Genomic DNA, 13,519 nt, shown 5'->3' on the forward strand with positions numbered 1-13,519 from the left:
TTGTCAGTAATGCCTGCTACGGAGCATGCCGCCAGCTCTCGCGTTGTTTCAGAGATGCAAACTGTTAAAGCCAGTCAACCGATTGCTAGTCTCGCGATACCCAATCCATGACTCTACAATCGATTCATCTAAGGATTCATGGCTGATTCGTATCGATTGAGGAGGCTGCTACCGACGCAGCCATATCTCTCGCTTGTCAAACCGGATATCCGGTCGTATCGGTTAATCGTTCCCAACCCTACCAAAGTCCAAGTGTTGGAAATCGGGATGGAATAAAGGTTATCGGAACTTCTCCACAAAAAAAAAAAAAAAAGGAAGGAATTATACCAATTGAGGAGACTGGAGACTTTTAATGTGAAACATCTTTACTGACTGTACCTTAACAATAATCCAAAACCACCAAGTGGAAATAATTAGTGAATGAAAACAGTATTTCTGTATGTGTACAGTAAGGCATGACTGAAGTGCATTATACTGGCTGTATGAACACAACAGTTAAATATGGAAGAATTTATTATTAACCAAAGATGAGGGAGAAATTAAAACTAAATGACTGTCTCTAATACAACCTTGTTCCAAATAATGGCTTGATTCTCTCTGCTGGTAATGTAAATAAAGGCCAGTACTGAAAATGCATGGCATGGAGATTGTTAACAACTACACGAGAATTTAATCAAGCATGTATTCAGCCAGCGGCACAATGAATGTGGGAAAAATCCACAGGGGTTGAATTCTGTTAGGAAAGCAATGCATTTAAATGTGTTATTTCATACCAGCACTGTATTCATTTCAACCTTTCTTTAATCATTTCAAGCATTAGTGCCAAAACAGTAGCCATAATCATATTTATATCAGCATGAAAATGTGCTTTCTTAATCAAAGCCAATTTTTTGTAGTCCAAAATTTTCACATCGTAAATTTATGTAGGATAGTTTTTTTTCTGTGGTCACGTTTTTTTCTGCTGTTATGCAATTGGATTTTTTTTTGGCTTGTGATCATATACGCATGTGTGTGTGTGTGTGTGTGTGTGTGTGTGTGTGTGTGTGTGTGTTATCCCAGTTGTCAGTGTTTGGTCAGGATTGCTTCCATGTGTCAGAGGCGCGGGGCAGATCCACCTGCCTAAGGCTGCTCTCTGATGTTGCCAAGGCTCCTCCTTGGGCTTCACAATAAAAGGCCACATTTCTTTTCTTTTTTCCCTCATTGTTTCTCCATGAGAGAGAATAGAAAACTCAAGTTGATTTTCTTTTATGGTGGATCTCAGATTCTAGTTGACGACCTGCTGATGAAATCGGATCGACTGTTGACTTGCTGATGAAAGGAGCCATGGTATTCTGATTTTAACCCCCCAATCTCACATTGGGAGGTTAAATTAAAGTTTTTAAGAGCTAGTTTAGGTGACACTGTCAGCAAAAAATTGGAACCAAGCTGCTGCACGAGCCACTGTTTCTAAATAATATCAGACCCCATACAACAAACTGCTTGAGAGTAAGCCTGAAGCGCAACATCAAGAGGAAGGATCAGGAAGTTACCATAAGAACATTGAATCATGCTCTGGGAGTCCAATCACCAGAAGAAAATGTTGGATTTGGACGTTACTGCAAACCACAGATATATTACATTCGTATTATATTCGATTTACACTAGGGATGCACGATAATATCGGCATGTCATCAGTATTGGCCGATCTTGGCTTTAAAATCAACTACCGGAATCGGCCAACATGCTTTTTCTTACTTTGCGCAATGAATGAATATTACAAACATTGAAAAGCAATGTACTTCACGTCTCCATCTGCGAGTGGGCCATCACGATAAGAGTATGCATGAATCCGCTTTTACATCTGGAACCTCCTGTCTACAACAGGCTTGAGATGCGGCCTGGTTCAGATTCCAGAGTTGCTTCTTATCCTGAAGCCTTTTCAAGGAATCTAATCCCGTTTTGGTTCGGCGGTGGGAACCTCTTGCGACTGCATACCTTTGCTGACGTCAACCCCGGCAGGATGGGTGCTCTAACCACTACACTAGGAAGGCCCCTAAGAGTACGCATGTAGGATATAATGTTAATTCCACTATAGAAGAGACTTGATGTTCACTAAAATAAGTGGAGAAAAAAGTGGATATAGCGATATCAGTATCGGTTATCGGAGACATTAGTCGTTAAACAATTGACATTATCAGATAACTGCAAAAATCCAATATTGTGCATCCCTATTTTACACATATCATATGGACATTTCTAAAGTGACGTAGTGTTTGAGCTGACTTTGTCATCAGGAGGTAGACGGGATGGTGGATGGCGTGTCACCGAGCTGCAGACCACCCTTCGAGACTTTAGCAAGTTATCGTTGCATTTCACTGTGTTTCCACTGGGGATAGTGCAGCAAAGAGTGGTTGTTGTTTTACCGCGACACTGCTGCATTTCCTGCCTGGATTGTGCCATCAAAAGCATTTTATTATTTTAAGCCAAAACATGATCTTTTCCCAACAATAACCAAAAAGTTCTTGTTCCTAAACCTAACGACACGTTAACCACAGTTTTGTTGAAACGTAAAGAAACATAAAGTTTCATTATATCTGCTACATGCTAATACAGAAATGTAATATATCTATGGTTTGCAGAAACACACAATGCCAACATCTGTTCTGGCAGTTGGGTTGTCAAATCCATAGCAAAACTAGTGACAATCTGGCCTGAAGTTGTCAAGGTTAAAGCTCTACGCCAAAGTGCAGGCTAATTGACCAAAACAAAAAACTTATATTACAACCCTGACACAAAATTTCCACCTTTAAAGTAAATAGAATTTTTCTGTCAGATTGAGAGACGAGAGGGAAAAGCTGTTGAAATAGGCGGGAAGTGAAGATGGCAGCATTACAGGCCAACAGAGAATCACCAGAATAACACCTTATGATGTCTGAATTTGATTAATTTAACCTGAGTCCTCGCAGCTGCTTAATCGGCAGAGAGTAAGCTGACAGCAGGACGGACTGTCTCGGTCTTGACTTGAGGTTCTTTTCCGCCCAGTCACATGCTTTTATTTGCATGACGTAGCGCAGCACAGCCAATCACTGTATGTCTCTGACAGTGACAGTTGAGCCGTGGCGGTGCTGTAACGCAGACAGACAGGAGGAAAAAGTGGCGAGTGATGACTAAGAAACATTTTGCTCCAAAAAAGAAAAGTCAATCCTGCTCAAAGATGACAGCTGCACTGACTTTATTTAGTAAAGGTTCAAAATATTACCAGGCTCATTTCTCACTGAATGAAAGAAGTGACAGGAAGAAGAAGCGAGTGTCACGGGGAGGAAGTGCTAAAGTCCTATATGCATTTTGCACAAATGACACTAAAGCTGGAGATTGGTCTCACTAGTTTGAACTGATCTCTAATTTTATCAGAACATGACCACAGAGGGGGCTTTCTGTGGCGCGGACCTCGGTCACCAACATGTCTGATGAAAAAAAGGGCATCTAGGGCTCTCTAGGGCATCCATTAATCTACCTTTTTTTTTTTTTTGCCAATTAATCTCACAACTTATTTATTGATTATTCTAAAGATGTTTTTCTTTATTACTCAATTACACCAACAATTTATATGGCCAAAATATATATCAAAACTTGTCTCATTCATATCTAAAAGTTTTATTTAATAATTCTCTTTTTAAAAAAATGACAATAGTGGCATATTTTAAGAGAATTTCCAAAGAAACAAATAAAAATAAATTATTAATAATAATAATGACAGATGCCTGATCAGAAATATACTGGAATGCTGTGGCACATAGATTAATTTAATCGCTGTAAATCAAAGCAGCTCTTTCCCTGAACTGGAGAATTAATATTTTTACTTAATGCTTGACTTAAAATGGTTATGACATGGATTTACTTCATCACTGTAGCATGCAGTTTAGGTAATCACTGGTAAATGTGTTTTTGCATCAGTGTGGCTCAGGGAAAATAACCAAAACGATTTGCGGGCTGTAACAACAGTCTCTAATGTTAGTTATGCATGGACATTAAAGTAAAAGAAAACATAAAATGGCTGCATAACAACATTAGATGATGCAGAGTGTTACGTTATCAGCAGTGCAGAAAATTTAGGCGACAACTACTGATGGAAACATGTTCGGTATGTTGATAATCCTGTCGATAATCCTGCCCTCATCCTGCCTGGATGGGGGCAAAACGTACACAGGACAATGCTGTCTTGCTGCAAAGTGCTCCAGCGTGCTTTCGCTTGTGTCTATGCATAGCAGTTGTGCTCCTATATGAAGTATGTGTGAGAGTGAGACATTTGAGCTATAGCTTTTTCTCCTGGAGGATTCTTTGCACTGACTGAGCGCAGACCACCTTGGCCACACTACCTCCTAACTAAGTTGCGACATGCAGACGCACGTTTGCAAATCAGTGTATTTCCGTAATTGATGAATCACCCCAGCCCTAAGAAAACTGTGTTGAACATACATCCTACAATTCCTCTACAAAGTGCCTTGTTTGAGATAAAAATGCAGGTGAAAAAACAAAATCACTTAAAGAGTGATTTTGCATCGAGCTTCCACAAAGTTGGGAGAGTCACAAGAGACTGATTAAAAACAAGAATGCTCCATAACGAGAAAGTGGAGGCTGAGTTATTCTGACTTTTAGCCTCAAGTACGGGTCAAGCTCCAAAAAACTGCTGACGCCTTAAAACTCCATACCCCCGGTTTGGAACACAGGCTTTTTATTATAAATCTGTCCAAGCTGAAGCAGAGAAAACTCTCAAGACATCATCAGGGATATTTTCTCAAACTTGACAAAGCTCCCCCAGAGCCACAAAAGACATTGTGCAACTGTTATCACAGTCTGTCTGTGTAGCACCAACCATAACAAGTAAACAGATCTCGATGTGTAAAATCACTGGAGTGGCCCTTTAAATTCTAATTGGCTGAGGGATTTTTTTTTTTTTGCATGTCAAGTACAGCATGACTTAAAGTGAAGAAGTACCGTATACAAGACATGTTTACTCTAATCCCTGAATAAATGCATCACAGCCTTGTAATGCCTTCGCTCCTTAGACGTTCTTACTCTTAAAGCGATTTACTGATTTTTTTAAATGAGCACACACTCGCTAGAGGCCTCAGCCGGACAAGACTCCTACAAGTGATGTTTGGAAAATATTTGCATTCACCTCAGTAGCCTTTTGTACATCAACATTATGTAAATACGATCATAAATATTCAAACGTCAGTTGAATTTGACTCATTTCGCTTCTTTCACAGCCAGATTGTCGAAACTGTACAGCGCAGTCTAATTCGATACCGAGGCCAATAGGCTGCTTTCAGAATGGCAGATTGCTGCCCACGCCCACCCCCTCATCCCCCCCCCCCTCCACAACCCTCAAGAGATTTGGAATCGGAGGGTGCTTACTTGACATCCCATCAGTAGACGGCTCACTAACAAGTAGGCCATAAACCTTTTTTCTCTCTTTGATTACACTAAGTGCACAGAGGCCAGATGCGACCCAGCCCAGTCATCTGTTGGCTTGCCAGCGGAGTCACTGTCGACTGGCTGGGGCAGGAGGAGGAGGAGGAGGGAGGAGGGAGGAGGGAGGAGGGGTCACACGGGGTCCCCTCCCTTCAGGAATAAAGCCATTGTTCTTCATTACAGCTGGAGAGGCTGCTGGGGGGCACAGAGGGAGAACAAGTCCATTTCCACACCTGTTTTCCATCACCAGGGCTCCTACCAGCTTGACTCAGAGCCAAACCACGCTGTACGAGGATTCGACTGAGGCTGATACAGGCTTACTTTGTAATGGAAGCTGCCTGTAGGCCACGTTTTGTACCAGTTCACAGTGATAACAAAAAAAAAAAAAAAAGGCAATTTTCACGCCGAAAGTTTTTACATGGAGAGAAATAAACTCTTCAGTTAGTTATTTTCGTCGGGGCAGAAACAATCTGTAGAACGGCATTTAGACTGTTTTGGAAAACTCCAATAAAACTCTGCAGCCGTAACAGCACCAATTTAGCTCTTCAGTACCCATACACTCTAAAAAATCATCAACAGGTTCGATTTAATTAAGGTAACAATTTGCATGCATTTTTTTAAGCAGTTCCAACTCTGCAATTATTGAATAAATCCTATAAGTCTTTATAATCAGACAAACTCAATTAGTTTAGTACAACCAACATGATTTACTTTGACCTCAAAAAACTTAATTAAGTTGAAACTTAAAGGTAATTTAATTGAAAAAAAAAATCCTGTATAGATCATCTGTGTTGAGTGGCTGCTGTGTTTCTGCATCCTACTTTATGTTTGTAGTGTTCGATCATCACAAACTGAAATTACGAACATATTGTCTGTTTAAAACATTGTATGAAAGTGAAAATATGTTGTGTATCATCTATCTGAGAGCCTGTGTTCTCTCTGTGCACAGATTTGCTCTGGAATACGACCTCTACGTATTGAAACTGGTCTGTACAATGGAACTTAAGTAGATCAAAGATTATGTCATCACTGTGAGCTCGGGGAAGTAGAGCGTGAAACTTCCTGTACTGTCCGTTTTATGGCGACCTAAGGAAAATTCTTTCTGACAAAGTACCAAAACAGGTAGGCATGTCCCAGTTAGGGCAGGGCAATATGAAGATACTATATCGTTATCCAGATATAAGACTATATATCATCTTAGATTTGGATATTGTTGTATCGTGATGTGGCATAAATGGTATTTTTTCCCTTGTTTTAAAGGCTGCAATACAGTAAAGTGCTTACCTTAGAACGCTTGCCTTAACCCACTTAATCCATACAAAGTTTTTGCATCAGAGAGGGTATTTGGTCAGAAATATTGTTATATCTGATTTTGTCCCTCAGTCCTGGCATTAATGAAGAGACTTTAAGATACCGAGATATATACCGTGTATCGAGATACAGCCTAGAAATATTGTGATATAATTTTCAAGACACATCACCCAGCCCTAGTCCCAGAATCCTGATGGAATTACATAGCTTTTTTGATACTCACATATTTGCAATATCTAATTATATTCATTAAGCCTGGACCAGAAGGAAACACACAACTTATGCACAGTAGTCGGCCCTAGCGTGGATATTATAAAGCATCATTTTGCCCAGTAGATGAATGTAGTATTCTCATTCCTGTTGCTTCTCCTCTCCGTCCTCCTACACTCTTTACTCTGAGCATTTAACTGTTTAATTGGCATTAGGTATTTATTTTTGTGTTGGATTGTTAACTGTTATTTATTTGCTTTGTATCAGCGTGACGGCACTAGAATAATGTTTTTCTGTAAATGTCGGAATAAACTCATAAGTGGTGTTGAAACGGCCAGACACGAGAATAAACAATTCATAGATACGATATGTAGATATGTATTTTTAGATATGATATGTATTTTTATTTATATTTCACTTCTTCATCATCATCATCATCATCATGATGTTGTATTTTTAAATCAATGTATATTTCTTTCTTTCTTTCTTTCTTTCTTTCTTTCTTTCTTTCTTTCTTTCTTTCTTTCTTTCTTTCAGTCCCTAGAAAAGCCCTTTGTTGCTTTCTACCTCACCTGCACATGTGAACTGTTTTATTTCCTTTTTCTCTGCTCTTTTATATCAGAATGTGCAAATAAATTTTAACTTAAAGCAACTTAATATGTATCCAAAAGTTGTGTTGACATTTATTGGTCAACCTATTTCAATTAAGATATTCTAACTGATTTATTTTAATTCCATGATACTCAAAAATGTCTTCTTAAAACAAGTTGTCAACTGACTAAAACATGTTAATGAAACAAACTTTGTTTTTAGAGCTTTCTGTACATGGTAATGATGAGTTAACAAATTTGTGATGACATGCACTTTGGTGCCACAAACATCATCTGCTGTGAGAAAACTTTTTCGCAGCACGGAGATTCTTTACAATCAGTAAAGGAGGTGAGAAAAATGCAGAGTGAGATATGTGCCAGATAAGGGTGTCCCATTTAAGGCCAAGTGTCTTTTGAAATTCATCCACAGAAGTGCAGACATAACACCTCAGCTCTGGTATGGAAACTAAAACAATCCTTTTCTCAATACCTGATATCGAATACAGACATTTTTTTTCTTCAAAAGCCCGTCTTTTGTTTTACAAAAGTAGCTGTGCAAGAACTGAAAAACAGTATGATTTAAATGAGTGCGTGATCACAGAATATGAAAACAAGATTATGAGTGTCTAGTTCATCAGTGAGGGAGGACTGCTTTGTGTGCAGCTAACACAGAACTCAACTTCTGCCTCCAAGTTAATGTCATACAGGTCTGTTAATCACAACTGCAACACCAGACTTAACTCGCTCAATAACTGATGTACAGAACTAATGTTTACAGTTAAATATCAAGATTCACCTCCTCATTTCCGGCCTGTAAGACCCCATTAAGTGGGGACTTTCTCAAAAACTGCAATTCCCCGAAAACAATGACAGCACGGCACAGCGCCTAGCATTTATTTTCTAAGAGAAGCGACAAATGTCTTGTGGAGAGCACAACAGGCTCGAGGGTGGCGAGGGACAAGCAGGCAGCATGGATGGAGATCAAATCTTAAATGAGCTGATGGGGTGGGGTGGGGGGGAGTAAACAATCACATCTGAGATCCATTGTGTATTCAAGGCAAATACATGCAAACTGCAGCTTAAACTCTGACTACAGAAATACAACTCCTTTCAGGGGCTGTATGAGAGATTTTTGGAGATCTCATCACATTTCTTTGCTCTGATTAACTTATGAACAATCCTGCGATCATCACGATGAGGTAGTAGTTCATGCACTCATCATCGGCTGTGAACTCAAGCCAATAAACCCTTACATACAGAAACAAAATAACGCTTTTGGTTAGGTATAAATGTATGCTTTATACTCCATATTAAAAACTTTTTGCTTCAAATAAAGTATGCTGTATCTCAGTCAATAAAGGTGTGACAATGCTAACAGAAAATAGGTGAATTAACTCATGTTGCACCAGGCGCTGCTGCAGCATGTTCCATGTGGGGTGTGTAAAATGACTATATCGTGAACCTTCAGTTTAAATCGTCACATTTTTTTAAGCCACCAGCTTGAGACTCGCTTCGGTGCTCCTCTGTGGCCGTCACTCTCTCACAGACACACACACAAAAAGAAAGATCCACACCTCCGACTTTTTAGTCGCATTATGCGACCATGGAGCACCAGTGCGGCTTGCAAAAATTAATAATATAAGAACTGGAGAGCTGTTGGTTTGTCTCCAGCTGACAGTAAATAAATCCTCGCTTTTAAAGGTTCGGCAGAAACTGCTTAACTTTTTGCTAAATGCTAACAACACCTGTTGACCAATTCAAGTTCAAGTTCCGGTCCGAGATGAGCTGGTGCTTCAGAATAAAAGCACCAGTGGTTCTGCTTTGATTTATTTAATTATAACAATACTTTGACTTTATTATAATGGGATTTAAGTTATTTCTAATGATATCAAGATATATACCATGTATAAAAATATTGCAATATTATTTTCAAGCATATCGCCCAGCCCTAGTTGTACCACTGCAAAGTAATAAGTCCCAAAGCGAACTTCTTACTCCCGTCCATTGTCTGAAGACAGCATGATTATTTGCACACTGAAAACAAGCAACCTAAACTTTCAGAATTATATTGAATTCTCTGGCAAAGCTTACATCTACACAACTAGCGCTCTTTTCCACTGCAACTTCATGAAACATAGATAAGAAACATTATCAGTATCCAAGATCAAACACACAGGAGCCATGTAAACCGAGAAAAAAAAAACCTAAGATTATGTTTAAGTCATCTGTTTCCATACCAATATTTATTTTATAAGTCATGTGAGTGTGCAGTACATGTTCCCTGTATTAAACACATAAACAGCCCCAGCTCTCACCTGCACGGCTGCACCATGACATAACTTCCCAAAAATGAAAGCAGAAACGCTTCCCACTAAATCTGATGGATTGCCTTACCAAGTTTTCAAGTCTCAGCAAGCTTGTGGTCAGAGCGTGCTGCGTTGGCACTCTTTAAACACCTGTAAAGCACCGTGTCCCTGGTGTTCCAAGCGTATAATCTGCATTACAATCGGACTCGCTAAACACTTCTACGCAGAGCCAGAAGGGAGTTGCACAAAGATGACTTAAATGACGGACATTTTAATAACATACCACAATGCAAGATATGCCTGCGTGGAAGTTTTAACCACTACGGGGCTGCATGATTATGAGTTATTTCAGTCAGTACTTCCATTTTTTCTAACATAACAATGCGTTATCTGAAACAGAAAAGTGCCTCCTATAAATAAAACTTAAAATGTACACATCTATGAATCACGATTTCATTAAAGTAAGTGAAATTGGGCGGAGAATCTACATGAAAAATGTCACAATAACAACCAACTCTAATTATTCGTGGAAGCCAAACTCAGGACTGCAATCTGATTGTTATAAGATTGTGTGCCCACTTAATTAAGATACAAAAATATACACATTTTATTACATCTCTCTGTGTGCTTATTTTGGTGAAAATGTGTTTTACAGTGCATATTCTCTCCAATTACCGCAATACAATAAAATCAGACGTTAGATTTCTTTGTTGTCTAAAAATAGTGGGGTGGTCATCTCAGTGCTCAGCTGGAGCCCTTTATCTTTGAAGAAAGAATAACATCACTGAATTTCTATTTATCTGACTATACAACGATTGTGTGAGATATTATGAGGACAATCTAAGACGCTGTGAATTCTAGTTTCCTGTCCGTTGAACTGTCTTAAATATTCTGAAATGTATAGACTTATGACTGCCAGATCACACAAGACATATCACTTATTAGCCTGTTTCCAAAGGATGAACTGGAGGTACACTGTATCCACTCAGCCATCTGAAACAAGAGCCACGGCAGTCCAACGCAGCGAACTGTGAATGCTTTCTCATAAATCCATTTCATTTGGAGCACTTGTGTGATTTGATGACCGTGTGAGGTGAGCCTGTGTGCCAAAATGGAACTTCTAGTTGGGGGTGAAATTAATTAATGCAGCCATCTCTCTGACTGCACTGCAATTCTTTCCCCTCTTAGCACCAACTTCCATTTATTTGTATTGAGTGAGAAGAAGAAAAAAAACATACTAATGCTTAGCACAATGAGAGCCTACAGTATGCAGCCGGAGGTAAATAATTGATATGCTTTGTGTAAGCGGCGGCCTGAGCTTTGTTTGAAATCAGTGGAGCCATTTCCATGAAGGTGCACCAGCACTACCCACTGTCCAAAGATCAACAGAACCTTGCCTTGGTTCACAGGACTGTTTAACTGACTTAAGTGTAATCAGTGTGCGTCCATTTTAATGGATAAAACGTCGTAATGGATTAAAGCCTGCTGGATAAGCCACAATGTGACAAACGGCGACATCTGCCTCCCTGTCATTCTCACTGTGAAGATGCTCGGACTCAGCAGAAAAAGGGTTTATATTCTGGAGCAGCTTTGCGCCGAATAACTTTGTTTGTAATGAAGTGACTTACGGAGAGGGTGTAACGGCACACAAATAGTGCTGAGACACACCAGAGCCACTTTAACCAGTTATATAATGGTGTAACCTATTTGAACGGGTTTCTAGTTTGTAACAGCATGCGCGTGCTGCGGGGGGGGTGCGTTGCCCCGACTACTATTATTTCACTACATCTTCATCGTATCAATGCGCAAAGATAAATAACCCCCAAAGCTGGATGTTGCATCCCTCAGTAGTTCACCACTTTAACACGGAGCACATAACGATGACATGTAACACACACACACACACACACACACACTCCATCCTATAAAGTCTGGTAAATAAACGTGTGTGTCTGTTCCGCAGCCCGCCAACTCGCAAATATCACTCACACAACAACATCACGGAGCGTTTAAAAGCCAAAAGCGTGTGAAATTCATGTCGCAGTTTCCCCCTCACTCCTCGCGAGCTTTATTTGTAGCATATTCGCTTCTTTAAAGCGTCTGACTCAGATTACTACACCCGCACGAAGCTTTGATGTTTCCATGCATGATGCTGCTACAGCGAATCCAGTCCCGACATCACGACAACACAGCCCGGAACCTCATTGGAAATTCCGCTAATTTAAGCTTCTCTTGTGTGCCAGCGGTAGTGCGTACGTATTATGAGCGATTTAAAGACAGAGTGTTGACCACACTGAGGTGTTTTCCACTTCGGCTAACCTTATAAACACAAAGAAGCACATGTTTTATTGAAATTATAACTTTTATAACAGGTTCACCCGCCGTTCTCATAGTCAAGCCACTGAAGTCCAGCGGGATGGCCGATAGTGAATGAATTCTTAAAACTGTGATTTAATGGAAAAGTAGTGCTGATTCAAGAGATATCTTCACGCCGAATTCATCAAAAAGCCACATTATTATACATAAGTCATGAGTTGCCTGCTAGTTTCTACGACTCTTTCGCTAAGTCATGTCCAGTTAAATGGACAGAGTTGTGAATAGAGTTTGCTGTAGCGTCTGCTCAAACTGCACGCTGGCAGGGCTGCTGCATATTCCACTTTAACGCACCGCTGTTCTCTGTGATTTACAGCAGCCCAGGCTCCCTCCTGAACAATATGCCACAAAAGTAACCAAGCCAGCGGACTGAGCAAACAAACACCCATGTAAGCATGCCAAATGTATGTCCCTGCGCCTCCTGAGCAACACCAACACCACGCTATTTCTTTTTTCCACACCAGAATTGGCCACATTTAAGAGTTGCCAGCTGTGTAAGCGGCAAATCCATTTATAATGGTGAGCTGACCAAAGTGATGTATTCCTCGGCTACGTATCTGTAACGCCTGTTTTTGTACATGGCAGACACATAAATGTGCCCATTCCCGTCTATATTTCAACTTTACGGACAGTTAGGTTTTCTTACTTGCTCAACAACATTATACATCCAAATGCTCTGCCGCGCACGTTCAAAAATTGCCCAGTACGCTGCTAAAATGACACTCCTTCATATCTGCATCCATGGAAATGTGAGGGGAAAGTATGTATTCCGTTTAGACATCAAAGGAAAAGTCCTACCTTTACGAAGAGCCGCTTGAAACATGAATAAAAAGAGAATAGTCGCGAGAGAGCCGCTGCCAGTGTTCGCCATGTTGGACACCTGCTTCAGTATGGCAGAGAGAGGCAGCTTCACCTATAGCTACAACGGGACTCACTTAATGAGATGCGAGAAAGGGAGGGTACTATACTGTTTACCATATTCATTTAATTCGCAGTTTTGATAAATCGTGTTACTTGTAATGAATGTGTGTGATATTACACAACTCTGTGCATCTATTTAATATTTAAAAAAGGAAAATAAAAAAAACTAAGGGATGCTCTCAGTGCTTTTAACGTTGTGTTGTACTGCAGGAGTGCTGAGTAGGGAGGCGTGTGTGTCTGTGTGTGTGTGGTGATATTGGATGAGTCCCATCCTCACAATCCTGGTCTTTTTAAGCTCCTGCCTCTCTTGAACCCAACAGATTTTGTCAAAGTTTTTTTTTGTTCTTTTGTATT

The 13,519-nt window shown here is 40.1% G+C and overlaps 1 protein-coding gene across 5 annotated transcripts in view; it reads right to left on the reverse strand.

The window, feature by feature from the left end:
- cadm1a (cell adhesion molecule 1a) overlaps positions 1-13,133 on the reverse strand; it is a 599,487-nt gene extending 586,354 nt beyond the window's left edge. For all 5 annotated transcript variants that reach the window (XM_050040229.1, XM_050040233.1, XM_050040232.1 and 2 more), the window contains exon 1: positions 13,043-13,133. In XM_050040229.1, coding sequence (XP_049896186.1) covers positions 13,043-13,115 — 73 coding nt within the window. In that variant the 5' untranslated portion in view covers positions 13,116-13,133. The remainder of the gene's footprint in view (positions 1-13,042) is intronic.
- Positions 13,134-13,519: the final 386 nt, after the last annotated feature.

This window comes from Epinephelus moara, chromosome 3 (assembly GCF_006386435.1).
Source record: "Epinephelus moara isolate mb chromosome 3, YSFRI_EMoa_1.0, whole genome shotgun sequence".
NCBI lineage: Eukaryota > Metazoa > Chordata > Actinopteri > Perciformes > Serranidae > Epinephelus > Epinephelus moara.